This window comes from Thermobia domestica, chromosome 2 (genome assembly GCF_964235325.1).
Source record: "Thermobia domestica chromosome 2, izTheDome1.hap1.1, whole genome shotgun sequence".
Lineage (NCBI taxonomy): Eukaryota > Metazoa > Arthropoda > Insecta > Zygentoma > Lepismatidae > Thermobia > Thermobia domestica.
In genome coordinates, this window is record NC_137455.1 from 290,646,281 (window position 1) to 290,667,915 (window position 21,635).

The 21,635-nt window shown below is 35.8% G+C and overlaps 1 protein-coding gene across 2 annotated transcripts in view; it reads left to right on the forward strand.

The window, feature by feature from the left end:
• The first annotated feature begins 926 nt into the window (after positions 1-926).
• Zwilch (zwilch kinetochore protein) overlaps positions 927-21,635 on the forward strand; it is a 145,061-nt gene continuing 124,352 nt past the window's right edge. The window contains exons 1-3 of one of the 2 annotated variants that reach the window (XM_081748870.1): positions 927-1,039; positions 4,902-5,019; positions 7,511-7,634. In XM_081748870.1, the coding sequence (XP_081604996.1) occupies positions 4,931-5,019; positions 7,511-7,634 (213 nt within the window). In that variant the 5' untranslated portion in view covers positions 927-1,039; positions 4,902-4,930. Of the gene's footprint in view, positions 1,040-1,067; positions 1,290-4,901; positions 5,020-7,510; positions 7,635-21,635 lie in introns of those variants that run through there. The other variant, XM_081748871.1, reaches the window with a different exon arrangement.

The window sequence follows — 21,635 nt, forward strand, 5'->3', positions numbered from 1 at the left end:
CGCGACACATTTATTTTGATATTTTTATTATAAATAATAATAATATCTATTATAATACTGATATCTATTCTTTTTTATAATGACTCTATAGAGCACTGAGATGTAGAGGTATGCACGGGCCGGAATTAATACCCCGGGCCCGGCCCGGCCTGGCCCATGCATTTTACAAGGTGAGGCCCAATCGGAGTCCAAAATATGTTTTAGCATTTAAGCCCGAGCACGTGTGATAATCAAATGAGCCCGAAATAAGTCCGAATTACAGAACCTTTATAATTTACGCAAAATTGTATTTTTATTTACAGCAATTAGAAGTTTAATTTTGCAATTGTACTTTAAAAGTTCTCTAGAAAGAACGGTACAAACGTCCAATAAAGTACAGTACGTTTACAAAGTTAGGCCCGAAAAGGCCCGAGAAACATGATATTTAAAAATTTACGGCCCGAGTCTAGCCTGCGGGCTTGGCCCGAGCCCATACAGACCTCTACTGAGGTTTTGAGTGGTGCAATTGCTACCGCTGGAGGTGTTAAATGGTACAGTCTATCTCGATTTTAAATATTATTAAATTCTTCATGACTTTTAAATTCTAAAATTTCGTGGCACACCTTAGGGGCCTGTGTGACACATCAGTGTGACGCGACACATCGGTTGAGAACCACTCGGCTAGGTCAAAACTCAGGAACGGAATACTGTAACATCAGCAGTTCAAATTCTAGTTGAAGAAAAATGGGACCATACTTTGTGTCATGAGTATGTCTTCAAGGATAAAGCAGTTGAATTAGTATGTTCGTATGAGGCGTGAGTTTATTGCAGCTGGACTCCATCAACTTACATCAAGTATGGCCATATCTAGTCGAAATCACGTCCAGATAGAAGCTTTGATGGAAAACTATGATTTTGTATAACTAGCTTAATATGCTTAATTTGGCATAATTTTGAGTAATCTTACTGGCAGCACTGATTTAGAGCTAGCATCTGGCTCTGGCAATAGTGGTAATGGCAACTTTGCGGGAAAACAACGTAGAGGTTGTTTATAAATACTGTAAGTATTTTGACAGTTACAATACTCATTACGAATAAATTCTAGAAGTATTTCTTAACAACTTATTTGTAGTTTTACAATATGTGTGTTCCGTGACAAGTTTTTATTCGCGTGTGTTTATTATACTTACAAAAAAAAAAAAAAAAAAAAAGGTTAATGTAGGCGCAAAATTCAAAAGGTGAATTGCATTTATGTCAGCTGATTTAGATTGTCTAAAATCAACGTCCCTCTGGGAGCTGATTTATGTCAGGTAAATAAAAATTTGCGTCCACTTTTATTATACGCGTCCATAGTATAAGTAGTAGTAATAGTAAGAATGGGTTAGAAGCCCCACAAGGGTTGATTGAGTTCTGTTCTCGATATGAAATGGGCAAATTAGACTTGCCCAAATTTTTCTGTACGTTTTACAATCTATGGATCCGTATAGTAAAACTGCAGCTAGATTAGTGTTAATTTCAATATTACGTTATAACTAGAACTGCTTTATAGGAATTTCAACTATTGTTTAGCTTTGGGGGGCCAGCCTTTTCACCTACTTTTTTACGATATTTTAGTCCGATTCGGTCGTTTTATGATTTCATACGTTAAATTAACATCCATAGCATAAGTAGTAGTAGTGGTAGGAGAAGTATGTGGTAATAGTAGCAGGAACGAGCTAGAAGCGCCGCAGGGGTTCGTTGGTTCTGTTCTCGACATAAAATGGACAATAACCTCCATTTTCCTTTACCTGCTGCCTTTAAAAATTGTGTACGATATTTTCTCAACACATTTCTCCTGTTAATCAACCAGTTTTTCACTAATTTTGGCCCCCCATTTTAAACAATTACCGAAAGTTGTAATTAAAAAAAAAGTAAAATAAAATAAAAAAAATAAGGGCAAAGTATTTGAAATGTTGCTTCAAACAGTATGCTAGCGAACAAACTTTCGTGTTCACTCAGATGCATCTTAACGTAAATTTGAGTCCAAAGATTATTTAGAGATTAGGGTTTTCTAAGAAGTGATTTGCGTCAATAGTCGTTTTATAACCAATGTTTGAAACCTGTCACTGTATACAATATGTGGGTCTACGTCAAGAAAATAATACACATAAAGCCTCATCCATAGCAAATTGTGTCAACGCACAGCAAAATTTGTGTTTTATTTGGGCATTACTCGAGCGGACGGCTCTACCAAATTTTGACACATTTCTTACATTTTCAGATTAGGTTAGACAGACAGGAGACAGGAGCGCCGCAAGGGGTTCCGAACGGTAGCAAAGAGTGTGTCAGCGAGGTGGGTATACGCATAAACGAGGATAGTGTAAGAGCACATAGAAAACTTTCACTATCACTCAAAATTCATTTCAATAAGCTGTACACTGAATAATTATATTCACACCCTCATTCCTTCACGAAAAATGTTTCACATCGTATTTTACCTATAAATTTTCTGCTTGGTAGAACCGTCTGCTCAAGTGAACTCTTTATTTTGTGATTCAAAAATTGTGCGAAAACCTAATAAAGAATGAATCCCTAAAATATTTCATGGACTTATTTGAAGTAAGAAGTGACATATAAAAATGTATAAAGTGGCCCTATATTCTTAATCTGTACGAAAAGAAACAGCTAATCATTTACTAATGGCAGCACTGGATGAGTCACATGTACCAGTTTTCAATGGTGTATTACTAAATGATTGTTACTCAGAATCATTTCATATTTTCATGCTTCCTTTGATCTTCGTTAAATTCCTATGCCTGTGTTGTTATTGCCTCAAAGTAGTGCCCAAATTTCATACTATTGAAAAATAGCAAAAGTAGTGAATCCTTACCGTATCACTGCGAGGAAGGATATAACTACTTTCTCACAATTTTCATTCTTTTCAATTTTTCCAACCAGGATTATAAGCAAACCTGAATAAAATATTATGTTAATAAACTTCAAGAAGGAGGGAGGTTCAGGGCGGAGACCGTAATATTTCGCTCTGCTGATACATCCAGCTGTGACGAAAACGTTTCACTATTGAACCTGAACGGTTGATTGTGGGCGGAGCCCTTTCTTTTCTTAACTATACGATAGATACGTTTGCTTACCTTTTGTAGCTGTAGCTTTGGTTAGTTTCGATTATTTAGCTTTCCCTTCGCATTAAACATAAAATACATTCCTCGGATGTCCAGTAAAAGCACTGAGATGTTCGTGGGACATCTAATCAGGATTGTTAGAATTTTCCACAGCCCAAACATCACATGTTTCTTTTGGGGGAAGTTAAACCAACAAAAAAAGAGGTGGTGCAAGTAGAGATACTGTGCGCCAAAGGCACTAGGAAAAGCCAGGAGGTGGCGGGGGCAATGCCAAAGACATTGTCAATTTTAGCACAAAGTCATGTAGTGGGGGTTGGACGCTGAAGGCGTTCCCAGTTACTAAAGAATGTTCTGTCACCTGTAATGGATGTCCATTGTATTGTCCGATTTGAGACACATCAGACTGAGTTCATAATGTAAATCTTCACTATATTTGTTAGTATGGAACTTATCTCAGCTATATTCGTGCAGCTTACACTTCCTAGGGTAGTTAACAAGACGGTGAATTTGAAATACTGACACATCGTGTTGTATTGTTAGTTTACCTAATATGGCTTCAATACACGTCCTCATATAGTCCACAATTAAAATTTATTTTCCTCCCTTATTATTCACCCTACAGTAATGAATTTGATTTTTTTTTGTTTGTTTGTTTGTTTGTTAATCTGATGCCTAAATTTCGTCTAATTCTGTTATTTTTTCCGTAAATTTTATAATTGCATTTCAGGGCCGCCATATGAGTAATTAACCTGAAAAACCCACCAGGAAGCAGGGAAAAACCTCCGATATGCAATCCGTTTCCATATGAAATTTGAAGAAATGGACATTGTTTTCTAATTTCCTGTTGAGATGTTTCTCTTTTATCCATTATTGTTTTACTTCTTTATATTATCCCGGCATTACACTGACATCTAATATTTTGTGTGTGTTTGTTTGTGCGTTTTATTCGTATAACGAATAAAAAGCACTCGTAAAACAAGTACCTACAGCAGCAACAAATCTACTCTCGAACATCCAACAGTGACAAAATTCAATTCTATTTGCCATTGCTGTGATACGGAACGGATTAGCACACATACATACATGAACCAAACACGGTTCAACTTGACACGCACTGGTCTGATTCGGCACGACTCAGTGCTAATTATTTCCTACTGTCCAAAGCGTGCTAAATCTCATCAACCTGGTCTGGGATCTTACGAAATACGAAAAGGCATCTTATAGCTCTTACTTCTGCTGCATTATCTAAATGCCTCCTCTAGCACTGCTAGACACTGCGCTAGCTTCGGGTTGAACCCACCTGGGTTTTTCAGCTTTTTGTTAGTATATTGAACATCATGAATAGTGAATTCTTAATAATAATAATAATATAAACGCAAGGGCCATAAATCCATGATATTGAGGTGGGTGTAGGAAAGATGTATGAGACGATCACATAGTTAAGCTACAATATCTCAAAATGCTAAGAAATTCTGCATTTTTTCTATTTTAAATAAAAGTAATCGTATAATTAAATACTAACCTTGAATTCGAGTTTAGCACCCGTTTTATTAATTTAATCGTATACGTTTCGATGATTCCTTCTCATCATCATCGGTACATGATTTAAAGAATTTTTACATTGAGTAGTCGAAACGTATACGATTAAAAAGACTAGTGCGTAAGTGGTTTTCTAGGTTAGTATTTAATTTTAATATGCATCCTATCAGTTCATTTAGTAAAACTGATTTTTTTTTTTTTTAATCAAACTATTTAAATAATTATTTAAGTAACACTAATCGAGAAATGTATATTTGTTTTCAGGTGGGAAAAAGAAGTGAAACCAAATTAAAATGCCTTCAAGATATAGTCCTAAAGAAAGATTTAAAAACAAAGGTGAAAGCCTGAATCAGAACTCAGAAAATTTCGCTGCGCAGAAGGTGTAAGTTGTAATATATTTAAGTTGTTAATTGATCGAAAGTAAATTTCCTTTTTCTCTTGTTTATTTGTTCAGTATTATATATATATAAGACCACAGTAGGAGTACATTCAAATGCCAAAAATTATAGGATGGCAGCTTGTAAATTGTGGAGTAACGCTACCATCAATGACGATTTGAACGAGCATTTTTTAGTTAACGCGCATGCGAGTTGTAGCGCGTAAATCAAGTTGAACACGACCATAGATTGAAGAGTGAAGTATGACTCTAAAACATTCCTATATAATTTCCTTTATATCCATTACAGATCGTGCTATGTAGTCTAAAAGCTTATTTTCGTTCGTTTTGTAATTCTCTAACTCAGAAAGAGCCCAGACTTTGACTTTTTATGGTAATTTTTTAATGTTTGCATTGGTATCTAAAATCAAAAATCATATCCCAACTGTTATAATAGCTCAAAATCTATTATTGTTGTATAATTTCATATAAGATATTTTTGTTCGTTGTCACGTCACACTAAATTATAAGTTATTATTATTTGTATGGTTACTCCTTTACAGTAACAAGGCCATATGAGATGTGAGCCTAGGTTCCCACGGGATCGAATCTTGGTCTCCCACACCGAAGTTTCATATCCTAACAACATAGCTACAGTGGAGCATATCATATTATTATTATTATTATTATTATTATTATTATTATTATTATTATTATTATTATTATTATTATTATTATTATTATTATTATTATTAAAGGAGTGCTGTTTTTAACATTAGTACATGTCACAAGGCAGCTACTATGAAGGAATGCTGAAAGTTCCTGGCTTTGCATCTCTTCGTCCCTATAAAGCCTTGAGTTTAGATTCATAGGAATGGGATGATGAGATTAGGAGAGCAATGTCCTTTGTACAGCACCACCTTAAATCTGGATAGCCCGTTTCAAGGCTGACCATTTCACCGTTGTAGGTAAGACCTGCAGTGGGCGCCCTCCAACCTCAACCTATCCGGCAACATGCGATGTTGTATATGAACTGATCCTTCAAAAGCCAAAAAATAACGAAGATACTGAACATCTTACGGAAAGGTGGTGAGTTCATTATCAACAGTATACTGGACATTCGCAAGCTTTTAGCAAAGTGAGTGCCGAAATTTGTGAACAGCGATCTGAAGAAGGAAGGAGTACAAGCATTCATGAGAGTTTTGACCCATTTTGAGATTAGTCCTCCGAATTTTTGGCCCAATTAATAACTGAGGGTGAAACCTAATTTTATATTTATGATTCTGAGACAAGGATCAGTCAATGCAGTGGAACCATTTCTGATCTCCAAAGCCACCCACCCAGAAATCAGCAAAGAAGGTCATGGCTTTAATTTTCTGAAACAGTTTTCTGTTAGTGGACTATCTACCTCAGAATTCTAGTATGACCTGCGAGTATTATGCTTAACCTATTGGACCAGCTGCACGAAACAATAGACAAAATACCGCAGAGAATTATCCAAGGAATTTCTCATTTTGCATGACAATTGCCTGCTCACGTTCTACTTTGTGGTTGCCCAATTGAACACTTGAAATTCCAATTGGTCCACCATCTCATTCGCCTGACCTAACTTTCTCTGATTACCATTTGTTCCCAAATTTGAAGAAACACCTCAAGGGACATGATTTTGAGGACATTTCTGACGACCAACATGCTACGGGGACCTGGTTCAGGTCCAGCTTCCCTCCCCTCTAAAAAAGAAAGAAAAAATAAGGGTTAAAAAGTTACATCACTATACTAAATGCATCGGTCTCAGGGAGAAGTATGTTGAATAATTGTGTAATTTCATCCTTTACTCTTCCTGGGCAAAGGCAAGAACTTTTCAACACCTCCTCGTATATATTTTACTAATCTCTTTAAATCCACTATCCCATATCACAAATACAGTAAATACTACTTAAAAAAAAGAGAGAGAGAGAGAGAGAAATTTGTTTCCATTGCTCGTAATAGATAATTTTCTCTGGTGTTTTAAATTATCAGCTTCCGTAATTGGTTTGTGTATTGAAGAAAGATCTTGACATCTGACATATAGATGATAAATGGATTGTGGGATAAGAATGTGGCCAAACAATAAGCTTCATTGTCTCAAAAAGATTGTCATTCGAAAAACTCCCAATGATCTTCAAGCAAATGCATTTCATGTAGCCTCGATACTGGAAAGAGGCTTTAAGAAAGCAATAATGCATATTAAATGCAGTTTTAACTTTGTAACAGAGTAGATGTAGTAATTACGTGAGTATGTTTTTGAAATATTTGATAGTAATTTATTTTTCGTCATTGGAATACTCAAGCATATACCAAATAACTAATAATGTGTTCCATACGATCTATATCAAACAGCATAGATATATGCTTTATCAGTTTCTAGTACATTAAACTTCATTCACCGATTATGTTATTATTTCTTTGAAAAATTGTTATTGTAACATAAGGTACGAATGTTTTTCTTGTATTTCAGAGCACTTTTAACATCATTACGTGAGTTAGTAAAACCATTCTTCTTAGAGGAAATAGTCACTCCGTCCTATATAGAATCATTGTATGAGAATGAAGGGAGAATCTTTCTAATACATAAGGGAGCTGTAAGTATGTTTCGTAATATTTAATACAAAATTTTCGTATTTATTCATGGGTAAAGTGTCAGATAGACTAAATCTTACCAAAATTTAAAATAACATATTAACCCTGCAACAGGCGCGCGGGTTTTTGTGACATGAATAGTCGCGCGGGCTACCACTGTAGCCCATTTGTTTTTATTTTATTATTTTGGCAAGTTTGTTAATATTTTTATCTTTCTTGTAGAGAAATGTATTTACAAACTGTTTTAAGGGTCTTGTACTCAATTTGAGAAATACATTTATTTTGAAAGCTATGTATATACAAAGAAGATCAACACCATTCATTTTTCAAAAGTAATACACGAATAGGACTGTAGAAGTTATTTGTATTAAGCAATAAATGCACCAATCTGGTGCACTTCGAACTTTTCTTCATCGTAAACATATATGTCGGAATTCTTTTAAAAAAATACGCATTATTTTACAAAAAGTTTACAAGCAAAGCTTACAGATAAACGTATTATCGACAAAACTTATCCCTTTTCAGCAAAATACTTTTTATGATTTATTGCTATCAAAAGTTTGATTACGATTTTGCATAATTATACATATGGTATTTACTCTCATATATTTTTCTTTTTCTGTTTTCCTATTCAAGATCCTCGAAGCATGTTCTGCACACAAGTGATTGAGTGGTCAATGCACACTTTCCTTCAATCATTGACCACTCATCAAAAGCATCAAAATGCCAAGAAGGGCACTATTTCAGTCTCGTCTGTAAATTTTGCATCACGGTCACGTACTCTAACACGGTCAATGTAAATATTGCTACAATCAACTATAAATATAAAAATTTTTGCATCTAAAAACAATTCTAGACATTCAAGTTACGACAACGCAGACCAGGCCTCACCTTTAGGCCCAGGAAAACGAAGCAAAATATTATGAGCACGAGTACAAATATTACGAGTAGGAGTTTTTTTTTTTAATCTGAAATTGTCTTTTGCTATATAATAATTTACTTCAGAACTGTATTTATTATCACTATCATCAACAGGTATCAGTGATTCCTGCAACCCTGAATTCTCAGTAACATCTTCTGAACTTTTACTACTTCTGTGTCCGAAAATACAGTTCTTCCGTCCCAAAATATTCTTCACCTTCACTATCGCAATCTAGAAAACATTCCTCATCAGAACTGGCATTTTGCAAACTCATTAACCATCTGATCAACACTCAAACTATAATGAAAAAAACTTTGACGTTTTGGAACATTTGTGACAGCAATAGTCGCGCGGGCTACAGATGTAGCCCATGAAACTTTCAAGCAGAATAACAATGAGCTGCTTTCGATTTTACGTTCGACCACACACTAAACACGCAGAATGATAGTTGATAGAAAGGTACAAAGACACCCTTTGAGTTAGCATCTCAAATTACCTTGCGGCAAGGAAAACAAAACCGCTGGGCCACAATAGTAGCCCGCGCGCGTATTGCAGGGTTAATAGAAATCAGCAGCACTGGCGAAAATTATGTAACGCTATATTTAAAAGAAAAGGAAAAATGGCGCATATATTGTAACTATGTTCTTCCTTCTTAACTACTACTACTGTTCTTTATTTAAATATCTTTGTAATGAGCATTCTTCCACTCAACTCTGCCTCACGGTTTCTATCGGCTTTTTGATAGCTAATGCTACTGGCTTGTAACGTTTCAAGACTTGGACCTACAGTTTAAGGGAGATTCTGCACCACCGTAATGCGTACAATGTTCTTCCACCGAGAATTGAATCAGGAATCCCGTGTACCAAAGGCATGCGCACTAGACACTATACCATGGGGGAGAGCTAAAGGGCAGCTACGAAGGCGTGAAACTCAAAGGTAGAATACAATACAATGTTCTGTTTTCTCTCTTTTTTGGAAAAGAATCTACGCTAAAAGTAACCACCCTGGCTCTCTCTATATTTGTGTGTGTGTCACTTTGCAGAGTGTAAGAAATGATTTCAACCCAAATAGCTCTTTTGAGGAGGTAAACGTATCAGTTTATGACAACTAAAGCGTGTGAATTTTTGGCTAGCAAACATTAATTATAAAGAGTCTCCACTACCAACCCACCAGCTTAGATAAAAACAGGTTTCTACCCGTTCTAGGCTTTTTCCGTAAAGATAAAAATAACACTGCGGAAAACGTTTCTTAGTGCGTAAAACGGGGTTAATTTTTATATAGTTAGAAAATTACGAAAAAGTAGTAAGTCATTTAGATCCAAAACTGACTGAGCAGAGTAGAAATAACCTTCTGCTTTGTAAATATGAGCATAATTGAACTATTCGAGCTCTACGTACTGAGAAGTTTTCCCACGTTCCTATCCCATTATAACCGAATTAACTGGTGTAACTTGGGACAAGCCATGTTTTCAAGGCAGTATCTATTGAAAACAGGGTTTGAAAAAACCCAACCCACCTGGGCCCATGTGGGTTTTTTCGGATATTTTCGGGTTTAATTGGTTTTTTTCGAAATATTTCAATGTCTTTGGGGTTAAAATGTTAAAAAATGATTTACATTTCAAGATTGTCATTGTCACAACTTGCAACATTTTTCTATTCTCTGCTGTTTTGAAAAAATGGCCGCCATTTTGAAATTTTTTATTGGATAGCCGAAAAAATCTATACAGCAAATTTAGAATGTCTCGTGCTTCTACCCTCAAAATTTGAACTTAAAAAGTCCGAAAATTGTACCCTGTAGCAATGGATACACGCTATTTTGAATAATGGCCGCCATTTTGAAATTTTATGCCGCCAAAATATATACAGCTAATTTAGTCTCTCGTGCTTTTACTCTGAAAATTTCAGCTTGAAAGACCGAAAACTGCCCTTTGTAGCGTGGATATCCGCTATTTTTTTAAAGAGCCATTTTGTAATTTTACGTTCGTATGCCGTCAAAATCTATGCAGAAAATTTAGAGTGTCTCCAGTTTGTATCCTGAAAATTTAAAAGACCGAAAGTTGAACACTGTGTAGTACAAGCAGACACACAACAAATGTAGATCATCCCAGGAGCCTGAGTGACGTTCGGCAAATATGAATACCAAATAGTTGTATTAATTTGAAACAAAGACATAATTCATCAAAATATCTTATATGAAATAAATATTTTTCAACGTAAAATAAATAATTTTATTATTGAAATTCACTTTCGATGCTTTGTGCGTTCAATTATGGGAATTTCCGGAGCACTTGTTGCAAGACGGTTCTTTTCTAGTGTTTGCCAACTATGGAAAGTAGAAAAACCGCACCCCCGCAAAATTCCCTATGATATAGGTCTAAGTGTAACGTATCTCTGTTCGGACCCCCTCCCCCATGGGGAGAAAAATACTATCGTGAACAAAAGTGCATTAGCACCTGTATTCTGCATTTTCTTGGTACATTCAATAATAAGCTTAATGCTATAAATTAGGAATGGCCAAAATTTTCCGGATTCCGGAAATTTCACTTTCCGGATTCCTGAAATTTCACTTTCCGGATTCCGGAAATTTCACTTTCCGGATTTCGAAAAATTCCAGAGTTCAGAAATTTTTCCGAATTCCAGGGTTGGCCATCCTTACTATAAATGAGAAACTGAAATCGGCATTGATCATTTTTTTGTATTTATCACCACTTATTTAAAATTATCGAAACAAATTAATAAATTAATCTTTACTTGGCAATTTTGGATTTGGAAAATGAAATTTATTCTTTAAACTTACACTTCAACTACAGGAAATTGCTTTAAGAAGTCCTTTTTTTACTCTCAATAAATGTATAAAGTTCCTTACAAATAAATTTCAAATTTTCCGTGATACAGTCCCTGTCATCTTTTTAAAATTATGTAAGCAGATGAACAAAATATATTAATCGTTGATAGATGGTGAAAGGTGAGTTTCGGATTTACAGAATGAAAGTTACTTTTTAAATCTATACTTTGAATTAGATACAAGTTTGAAAAAAACGGTCATAAATGGGCTGGAAAGAAGTTTGCACCGGTCACCGGCGTTAATCAAAATAACAGCAATATTTCCGGCCAGGCCGGTGAAAAACCAACCCTATTCTTTTCCGAAAATTAATTTAAAACAATTAACAAAGATAGGCCTACAATTCCGAAAATTAATTTAAAACAATTAACAAAGATAGGCCTACAATTCCGAAAATTAATTTAAAACAATTAACAAAGATAGGCCTACAATTCATATTTTGGGGGACCAGGTTCTACCCATGGCCCAAATATTGTTCCCTGATGGTGATGGTATCTACCAAGATGATTTAGCATCCTGTCACGCTGCAAAAACGGTGAAATCATGGTTTGAGAAGCATGACCAGGAGCTATCACACCTCCCCTGGGTCCCACAATACCAGATCTGAACATCATTGAGCCATTGTGGTCTGAGTTAGAAAGGCGTGTTCGGTATCATTACCCTCCACCAACATCCCTTAAGGAACTGGAGCATGCTTTCGAGGAACAATGGTACAAAATTCCACACACCACGATTCAGGAGCTGTATACGTCCATTCCACGTCGGATCCAAGCTGTTTTGGACGCAAAAGGAGGCCCAAAATGATTTTTCACACTTTTGCAAACATTTTAGATTTTTTGTCCTACCCCTGTATATAGATATAGATATATCCGTCTCCTTCCCCTCCCCTAATTTCTACCGTCAAAGTGAAATGATAGAAAACATCTCAGGCCCGAACCTCATCGATGTTAAAAATTTGATCGAGATTGATCGTTCATTTCAAGAGTTAATAAGTTTTATTTATGTTTTAACTACTCATTCCCCCTCCCTTAAGTTCTATCGTCAAAGTGAATAGATTAAAAATATCTCAAGGCCAAACTTCATCTATATTGAAAATTTAATGTAGATCCGTCGGGTGGTTCAAGAATGATGAAGTCCCAAAGACAGTCACTTTTATTTTTATTTTTTACATATATTTCCCCTCTCCCTTCCGTCAAAGTTAAATGATAGAAAATATCTCAGGCCCGAACGTTATCTATGTTGAAAATTTGATCGAGATCGGATGTGGTTCAAGAGTTAAGTTTTATTTTTATATATAAATCTCTCCCTCCCCTCCCCCTTCCCTAGGCTCTACCGTCAAAGTGAAAATATAGGGAGGGGAAACATTCCTAGCCCGAACGTCATCTATGTTGAAAATTTGATTAGAGATCGGTCTTGTGGTTCAAGCGCTATTAAGTTTTATTTATTTTTATATATATCTCCCCTAAGTTCAACCCTCAAAATGAGGTGATAAAAACCACCCCAGGTTCGAACCTCATCTATGTTGAAAATTTTATCAAGATCGGTAGATGGTTTAAGCATGATGAAGTTACAAAGACAGTCACTTCTATTTTTTAGGCTTTCCAATGTTCCTATTTTTCCTATATATTTGCGTCTCTTCCTATAAACTACTATATTTTCTATATTTTAACGAAACCTATATTTTTGTGGCATTGCTACTTCCACTTGTGAAAATAACATAAGCAAATATATAGGTGTTGGTAGTTGGAGTGCCTTTTGTCTCTACAGTAGCGTGGTTGAATGGAGACTCTTCTGTGTTTCGTCCTTTCCTACTTATTATCTAAGATATTTGCACCAAACAACATACAGTTAGCGCATAAAGTGTCATACATTTACAAACTGAAACAGGAAATAAACTAGTTTCATCATATTCATTAAAGTTCTATGGAGTAGTGATTTTAAAGACTTAAAAATAATTTATTTAGATGTATCAATACTTTTTGCACTAACTGTAGGCAGATAAATGTAGATGTTACACATAGTCAAATCTTACCGTAAAAGAGACGTATACTTACAAACGCTGATTTTCTGATGCAGATCCTTTTTACACTTTCCTTATGGTCGTTGCTTAGTACTGGCGAGCTACGTATGAAACAAAGAAACTCGTATAAAATTTTGCGACGAGATAATTACCCATTTAGTTATATTTAGAGTAGAATGTATGTTCATATAACAATTGGTGTAATTTCCATGTGATTTTTTTTTTCTACGTATTGGATAATTGAAATGTTCCTTCCAATAGGTAGAAATATTGGGTGATATCAATAAAACGGAGAAGTTACTCATTACGCCCAATTTTGAAGTAGTTACTCGCATTGGTATCAATAAAAAGTGAACTGAGCACTAGTCGTCTCGGCTGACCTCGGAGAAGCCCCGCCCTTTTGAAGTAACCACACCTCTATTCTCGAGCCGAGTAACTACTCCGCGTTTGATATCAATAAAAATCAAAGACTCCTCTGTGATGCTAGTAACTTCTCCAAATTTGTGGAGCAAGCTAAATAGGTGACTCCGTGCGAAATGTAGCAGAGTATATGATTGTTTTGCTACGTAGAAAAACTTATAAACTGCATAGAAATGTTGGAAATAGAGATTACAAAGCATTATAAGTTTATGAAAGAAAATGTAGAGTGGTTAGCACAACATTTTTTAAGGAGAATCAACCGAAATTCGGGGTGGTGGACTACGTAATGATGAAAAGATGCGGGTTTTCTTCAAGGGCGCCGATCCTGTGGGGGCCCGAGTCCCCCAAAGCTCATGTGGGCCCCCTATTGTATTTATGAATATACAATATTTGGCATAATTAGAGTGCAATTTGTCTTAAAATCCTGATATATATACCTTCTGCATCTGAATGCCCTCCCCCCCCCCCCCCAAATTTACAGAGAAATCGGTGCCCTTGGTTTTCTTGCGTTACGTGAGTGATCCGGGATTCCAGGTCGGAATGTCAGGGGATTCTGGTGTGGCTCAAAGTACTGTCTATGACTACCTGAAAATGGATTGTTTCCGGAAGTGTGCGTAATATACAAACAGCAAAGGCAGAGTGGCAAGAACAATATACATTTCCGGGTGTTATCGGAGCACTTGACTATATACAAGTGGCATTAAAGAAACCTAGTATTTTGGAGAGTAATACGTTAATAGGAAGAGCTATTTCGTGGCTAAGCGGTTAGCGTACATGCCTTTCGCATAGGAGACCCGCGTTCGATTCCCGGCAGGAGCTCATGTGGTTCGGATTCCACGTTAATCAGTGGGTTCTGTCTCGTATAGGCACGCTACTGAAAAGGACATTAAACTAATAATCAACTCAACTCAACGTTGATAGAAAGGGTGTATACATGAGAATGTATTTTGTTTATGTCAAGGCGAAAGGGGACACGTATGGTGTGGAAAACGCAATCAGATGGACGTGATTTATAACGTGGGTGGCTGGACTTTTTTAAAAAGAAAACAAAGGAGCCAAGTGTCTGATTTCGTTCTTAAAGCCAAACAATCTACAAAGACCTTGGACAACACGTGATATGCGCTTGTCGTGTTAATCTTGATATTGCTGGATTCCATCAGCTCAAATAGGTTCATTCCCATGGTTTCAGTATTACTTTCTTCTTTCCCGTTTTTATATATTTTTTTCTTCTTTTTTTATTTTTGTTTTATTCTCGCTCGAATATTAAAGACTCTCTTTTGAATTTGTGTCTCAGTCGTAGATGTATTTGATATTTCGTTGCATTTCACTGTAATTACCTTCAAAGTTTCGGCTTTCCTTCGTTTACTTTCTGGTAGTTGTGACTGAAAGTACCATTGGAAACTCTTTTATAATACAAATGCACTTTGATTGAAGCTATCGTTGCTACTTGCCCGTTTCATGGCTTTTAAGATACTACGCCATAGGTTAAAAACAATGAAATGACTGCGCGATGAGTGGGAGAAATGAGTAATCACTTCTTTTATTGATACGACTCAGTGCTACGTGCAGAGGAAGCGCGAGTAAACGTTCATAAATCTGGAGCAGACTAGACCTGAGTAGTGGCTTGTTTTATTGATACGAAATTGAGGGAGGAGATTACTCCAGGTGTAGTTACTCCGATTCTCGAGCAGGACTTCTCAGGAGTAGTTACTTATTTTTATTGATATCACCCATTGTTATATGAATTTCTTTGTTCCTTGTTCTTTCAAAATATTCAAAATGCACAAATGTTCCAAGAAATAATTGAAATGTTCCTTCTTTACAGCTTTACGAAACCTCCTATATTTTTTCGTCGTGATTTCCTATATTTTTTTCATTAGCATTGGAAAGCCTGATTGTTTTTACATATATCTCTTCCTCCCCTGCGTTGCATCGTAAAAGTGAAACGACATAATCGGCCCAGGTTTGAACCTTATCTATGTTGAAAGTTTGGTCGAGATCGGTCGGGTGGTTCAAGAGTTATTAAGTTTTATTCATTTTCCTATAAATCCCCTCCTCCTCTCCTCCGCCCCGAAGATCTACCGTCAAAGTGAAATGGTAAAAAAAAAAAAAAAAAAAAAAAAAAGATTCGAACCCAATCCTTGCTGAAAATTTGATTGATATCGATTGAGTGGTTTAAGAGTTAGTAACTCACGAACATAGTCACTTTTATTTTCATATATATTGATGTTTGTATATCCCCCTTCCCTATGTTGCTCCGTCAAACTGAAATCATAAAAAAACATCCCAGAGATGAACCTCGTTTATATTGAAAATTTAATTGAGACTGGTCGTTTGGTTCAAGAGTTATTAAGTTTTACTCATTTTTTCCTCCCCCTCCCGTAAGTTCTACCATCAAAGTGAATACATAAAAACACACCCAGGCTAGAACCGCATCTTCGTCAAAAATTTGATCGAGATTGGTGGGGCGGTTCAAGAGATTAAGAGTCACAAACATAGTCACTTTCAATTTTATAATATAGATTCCAATGTTAGGCTTCTAAAAGCCATGTTTATTCTTAACTATCTTATCAACAATTCTGTTGATCATATTCGTTTGTCAAAAAAGTATGTTAAATAAATTAAAAAACACAACTCCCTTCACAAATTAACAATTAAAACTAAGACAGTTTGTACGTTGATGTACTAAATATCGCACACAAAAAGTTATGGTGTAAAAGTGCAACAACTAGAACGGAGGAAAATATATCCAAAGTTCACATAAAATTTGTTAATCACTTAAATATTCGTTTTATAACACCAACTCTTTTCTACTGAACACTCTTAAGCGACATCTTCGTGTGTGGGAATGTCTTGTGTGAAAAGCTCGTGTGCAGTGTAATAAAGTCTTTGTCTTTCTTTCGGCTGCTTTCCAAGAATTACTGCATTTTTGCATAGTGCTGACCAAAATTCGTCCGGCTACAGATCACTTTCACAGTTTACGAGCATGAGCAAACCATAATGATGTCTATAATGAAAGATCAATACATAATTATCATGCCAAAAAAATTTAGAGGGGTTCGAACCCAAGAAAGAGGTTTAGTGATTGCCAGTCTAATGCCTTAGACCACTCTAATGGAACTGGCGAATTACTCAACTTATACATTCTCTCCTTGGTCCTGCGGGTTCGATCCCAGCCCCCGCCAAGTGAACTTTGTGGTGGACAAACACCGTGTGCGTGGATTTTCTCGGGGTTCTCCCGTTTCCTCCCACTTTCTTCATTCCACCATTTCGTTCATTACTCGTCATGCTTTCGTCCTTTGGGAGAAGGAAGAGAGAGAGAGAGAGAGAGAGAAAAAGAGATTTCTCGTTTGGAAGCAGGTATATCTATTTCCACCACTACTGGCTCAAAGCCAAAGCCTAACGGTCGTCAATGTCATATTCGTGTAATTCTTTGTTCGTAATTCTACCTACAACTGTAAAGGAAGTGGAAGTGAAGTGATTTGTCTCTAAGAAACGGGAAGAGAGGAATTAGCCAAAGTGCATGTTTATCATGACACAGACAAACAGAAGATCAAGCTCTGTCCTAAAGGAAAGTTTACTTAGTAATTTACCTTAGGTCAACACTTTGTGACATGTATGATAGTGAAAGAAAGAAAGAAAAAAATAAATAAAACAGCATGGTCCCTTTCAAGAAGCTGTCGAAAGGAGGTTCTTTGATCCCAAAAGAACGATGTCCTGCTTCCAACAATAGTTACAATGATAATATCGAAATTCCACAAATACGGTTCTCTAGATACCTTTACTGGTAAATATTACTAAAAAATACTGTTTTTTTTTTTTTCCGATAAAATGGGTGAAAATCGTATCACGTTTAAAACGTAAATTGTAGTTATGTATTTTTGAGTTCTTTTGTATGAATAGCTTTTCGATAATAGTTACGAAGAGTATATAGTGAGAAGAAAGGCTTTAGAAACTCATGAATTAGTGCAAACTTTTTCTTTTATTATAAACTAAGTATGACTTTGAGATAGTTGAATCCAGTTTCGGAACAATGTAGCTGCTTCCAAAAATGCTTACAAGGAAAATATCGAAATTCGACAAATGCAACTTTCTAGTTAACTTAACTGGTATGGGAATAGTATTTAAAAAATTAGCACTTTCTACGATAAAATGGTCGAGAAATCTAATCCCATTTAAAATGGGCTCATTCCATGTCAAATGAACCAATGCCATTTGCCCTTATGTCATGGATTTTCTTCATATTTTTTCTTTGGGTAGATACCCATGAGAAATGATCACAGGAATATTTGCAGATTTTTATCTCCTAAACGGACCTCAGGAAAAATAAATGAAAATCTTGCATTTTCCGAGACTTCTGCCGCGGAAAAATCGACATGTAATGTTAAAAATTCTGTAACTCCCTTATTTTTCGGCCAATTGAAGTGTTTCTGGTGTCAAATTAAAGCTAATAGTCTCTACTGTTCAGAACTACTGTTGAATCAGAAAAAGTGGTTCATAGAAAACAGACACAAACTCTAAAACACAATTTGTATGATTTATATGTGATTTTTGTAGAAAATCATATCTGCTAAATCACTGAAAACACAACCGCCATATTTTTACCTCAGATTCACCTAAATATGTATGTTCAATAGTGCAAAAATGAAAAGGGTGTTTTTTGTGGTTTGTCAGTACGAAATTATAATGCAGGGACACGACTTATGGCACGTTATTAACATGCGTTAAATATTGTACAACAATTCACTGGTACACTGTTGGTTTTTTTATGTTCACAGAGATATACAAATAATATCTGGGTAAAATGTAGGAGTTACAACAACATATTAGTTACACATATACAGGCAGATACTACTACAAATAAATACCTGAATAAATAAAAGTTTAAAACGTCCCCTTCTTTTGCATCAGCTGGTAAGTTGAAGTATGAATGGTCTCAGCAACTGATGTTTGAACACTGTCTTCAATGAAGTAGTTTCTTCCTGAAAGTGATTTCAAGCTTGGCACTGGAACCTCTTTGATAATATTTTCAAATGGCACTCAACAATAGTCTTCTGTTTCTAACTAACTAACTAACTCTATGGCCTATGGAACCCGGAGGTTCAATGCCGCGTTCACAAAAGCTCTCCACTGACTTCTATCCTTAGCTAACTGCATCCAGTTTCTACTTTCTATTCCAATCTCTGCGAGATCCATCCTAATATTGTCGTCCCATCTGCGCCTAGGTCTTCCTAATGGTCGTTTTCCGATTGGTCTTCCAGTCAAGACTTTGAAAGCATATCTACTTTCTTCCATTCTAGCTACATGACCCGCCCACCTAAGCCTTCTAGACTTGACGACCCTAACAATGTTGGGTAGACCATATAAATTATGTAGTCTTCTGTTTCTGGCCAAAAAAATGTATTCGAAGGTCCAGACGGGTGCATAAATTGAACTTTTGCATCCCTCTCAGAGTAGGAGATTTCAATGACTTTTCCTATTTATCACTTCCTGTCATACTGAACAGCGTAAAACTTCTCTTGTGACACTTTGATGAAAGTATCCCTTTCCTTACATCCAAGCACAGCTTGAAATGATGTCTTTGATGATGTTTTCTTCACAAGGAGGGTTGATCCATGCAGAGGCTGGAAGAAATTGTTTTCTCTTGTTCCTGGTACTGTGTTGGCAGTTTCAAAACGTTTTTCCAAAAACTGTGTGCTTTCTTCTATTTCTTTTTTATCAACATAGAATGATGTTATCAACATGCACGGCAGTGCATGGCAGCCAAGTTCCGCGAAGCAAATGAAAACTGCCCTGCACTGCCGTAAGCATATTATACACGAACAAGAGTTTTGGGTAAAATCGCCGATTTCGAGGCTTTGTAAAAACGATTCTATTAAGGGTAGAAACATGAAATTTAGAATATAAGGAGATATCCCACAGATGTACTCATATACCAAATCTCACATTCCTACCTTCAACCATATTCGAGTACTGGACCCCCAAAATATGCAGTTTTCAGGCTCACTGACTCACTCATCAAATTGATTAGGTACTTCCCAATTAGATAGAAACGTGAAACTTTGCATAAAGGTACCCTATAACAACTTAAGTATGGAAAAAGTCCGAAATCTGAGGAATGTGCTATGGGAAATTTTTATAGGCAAAAAACTGTCCTTAGCCAGGAAAAAATCGTTTTACTCACTCATTCATCGAATTGATTAGGTACTTCCCAATGAGATAGAAATGTGAAACTTTGCATAAAGGTACCCTATAACAACTTAAGTATGGAAAAAGTCCGAAATCTGAGGAATGTGCTATGGGAATTTTTTTATAGGCAAAAAACTGTCCTTACCCAGGAAAAAAATCGTTTCACTCACTCACTCATCAAATTGATTAGGTACTTTCCAATGTGATAGAAACCTGAAACTTTGCATAAATATACCCTATAACAGTTTGAGTATGGAAAAAATCCGAAATCTGATGAATGTGCTATGGGAAATTTTTATAGGCAAAAAACTGTCCTTACCCAGGAAAAAAATCGTTTCACTCACTCACTCATCAAATTGATTAGGTACTTCCCAATAAAATAGAAACCTGAAACTTTGCATAAATATACCCTATAACAGTTTGAGTATGGAAAAAATCCGAAATCTGAGGAATGTGCTATGGGAATTTTTTTATAGGCAAAAAACTGTCCTTACCCAGGAAAAAAATCGTTTCACTCACTCACTCATCAAATTGATTAGGTACTTCCCAATGAGATAGACACCTGAAACTTTGCATAAATATACCCTATAACAACTTGAGTATGGAAAACATCCGAAATCTGAGGAATGTGATATGGGGAACTTTTTATAGGCAAAAAACTGTCCTTACCCAGGAAAAAAATCGTTTCACACTCACTCATCAAATTGATTAGGTACTTTCCAATGAGATAGAAATGTGAAACTTTGCATAAAGGTACCCTACAATAACTTGAGTATGGAAAACATCCGAAATCTGAGGAATGTGCTATGGGAAATTTTTTATAGGCAAAAAACTGTCCTTACCCAGGAAAAAAATCGTTTCACTCACTCACTCATCAAATTGATTAGGTACTTCCCAATGAGATAGAAACCTGAAACTTTGCATAAATATACCCTATAACAACTTGAGTATGGAAAACATCCGAAATCTGAGGAATGTGCTATGGGAAATTTTTTATAGGCAAAAAACTGTCCTTACCCAGGAAAAAAATCGTTTCACTCACTCACTCATCAAATTGATTACGAACTCTCCAATGAGATAGAAACCTGAAACTTTGCATAAAGGTATCCTATAGCAACCTGAGTATACAAAAAATCCGAAATCTGAGGAATGTGCTATGGGAAATTTTTATAAGCAAAAAACTGTCCTTAGCCAGGAAAAAATCGTTTTACTCACTCATTCATCAAATTGATTAGGTACTTCCCAATAAAATAGAAACCTGAAACTTTGCATAAATATACCCTATAATAGTTTGAGTATGGAAAAAATCCGAAATCTGAGGAATGTGCTATGGGAAATTTTTTATAGGCAAAAAACTGTCCTTACCCAGAAAAAAATCGTTTTACTCACTCATTCATCAAATTGATTAGGTACTTCCCAATGAGATAGAAACCTGAAACTTTGCATAAATATACCCTATAACAACTTGAGTATGGAAAACATCCGAAATCTGAGGAATGTGCTATGGAAATTTTTTATAGGCAAAAAATTGTCCTTAGCCAGGAAAAAAATCGTTTCACTCACTCACTCATCAAATTGATTACGAACTTTCCAATGAGATAGAAACCTGAA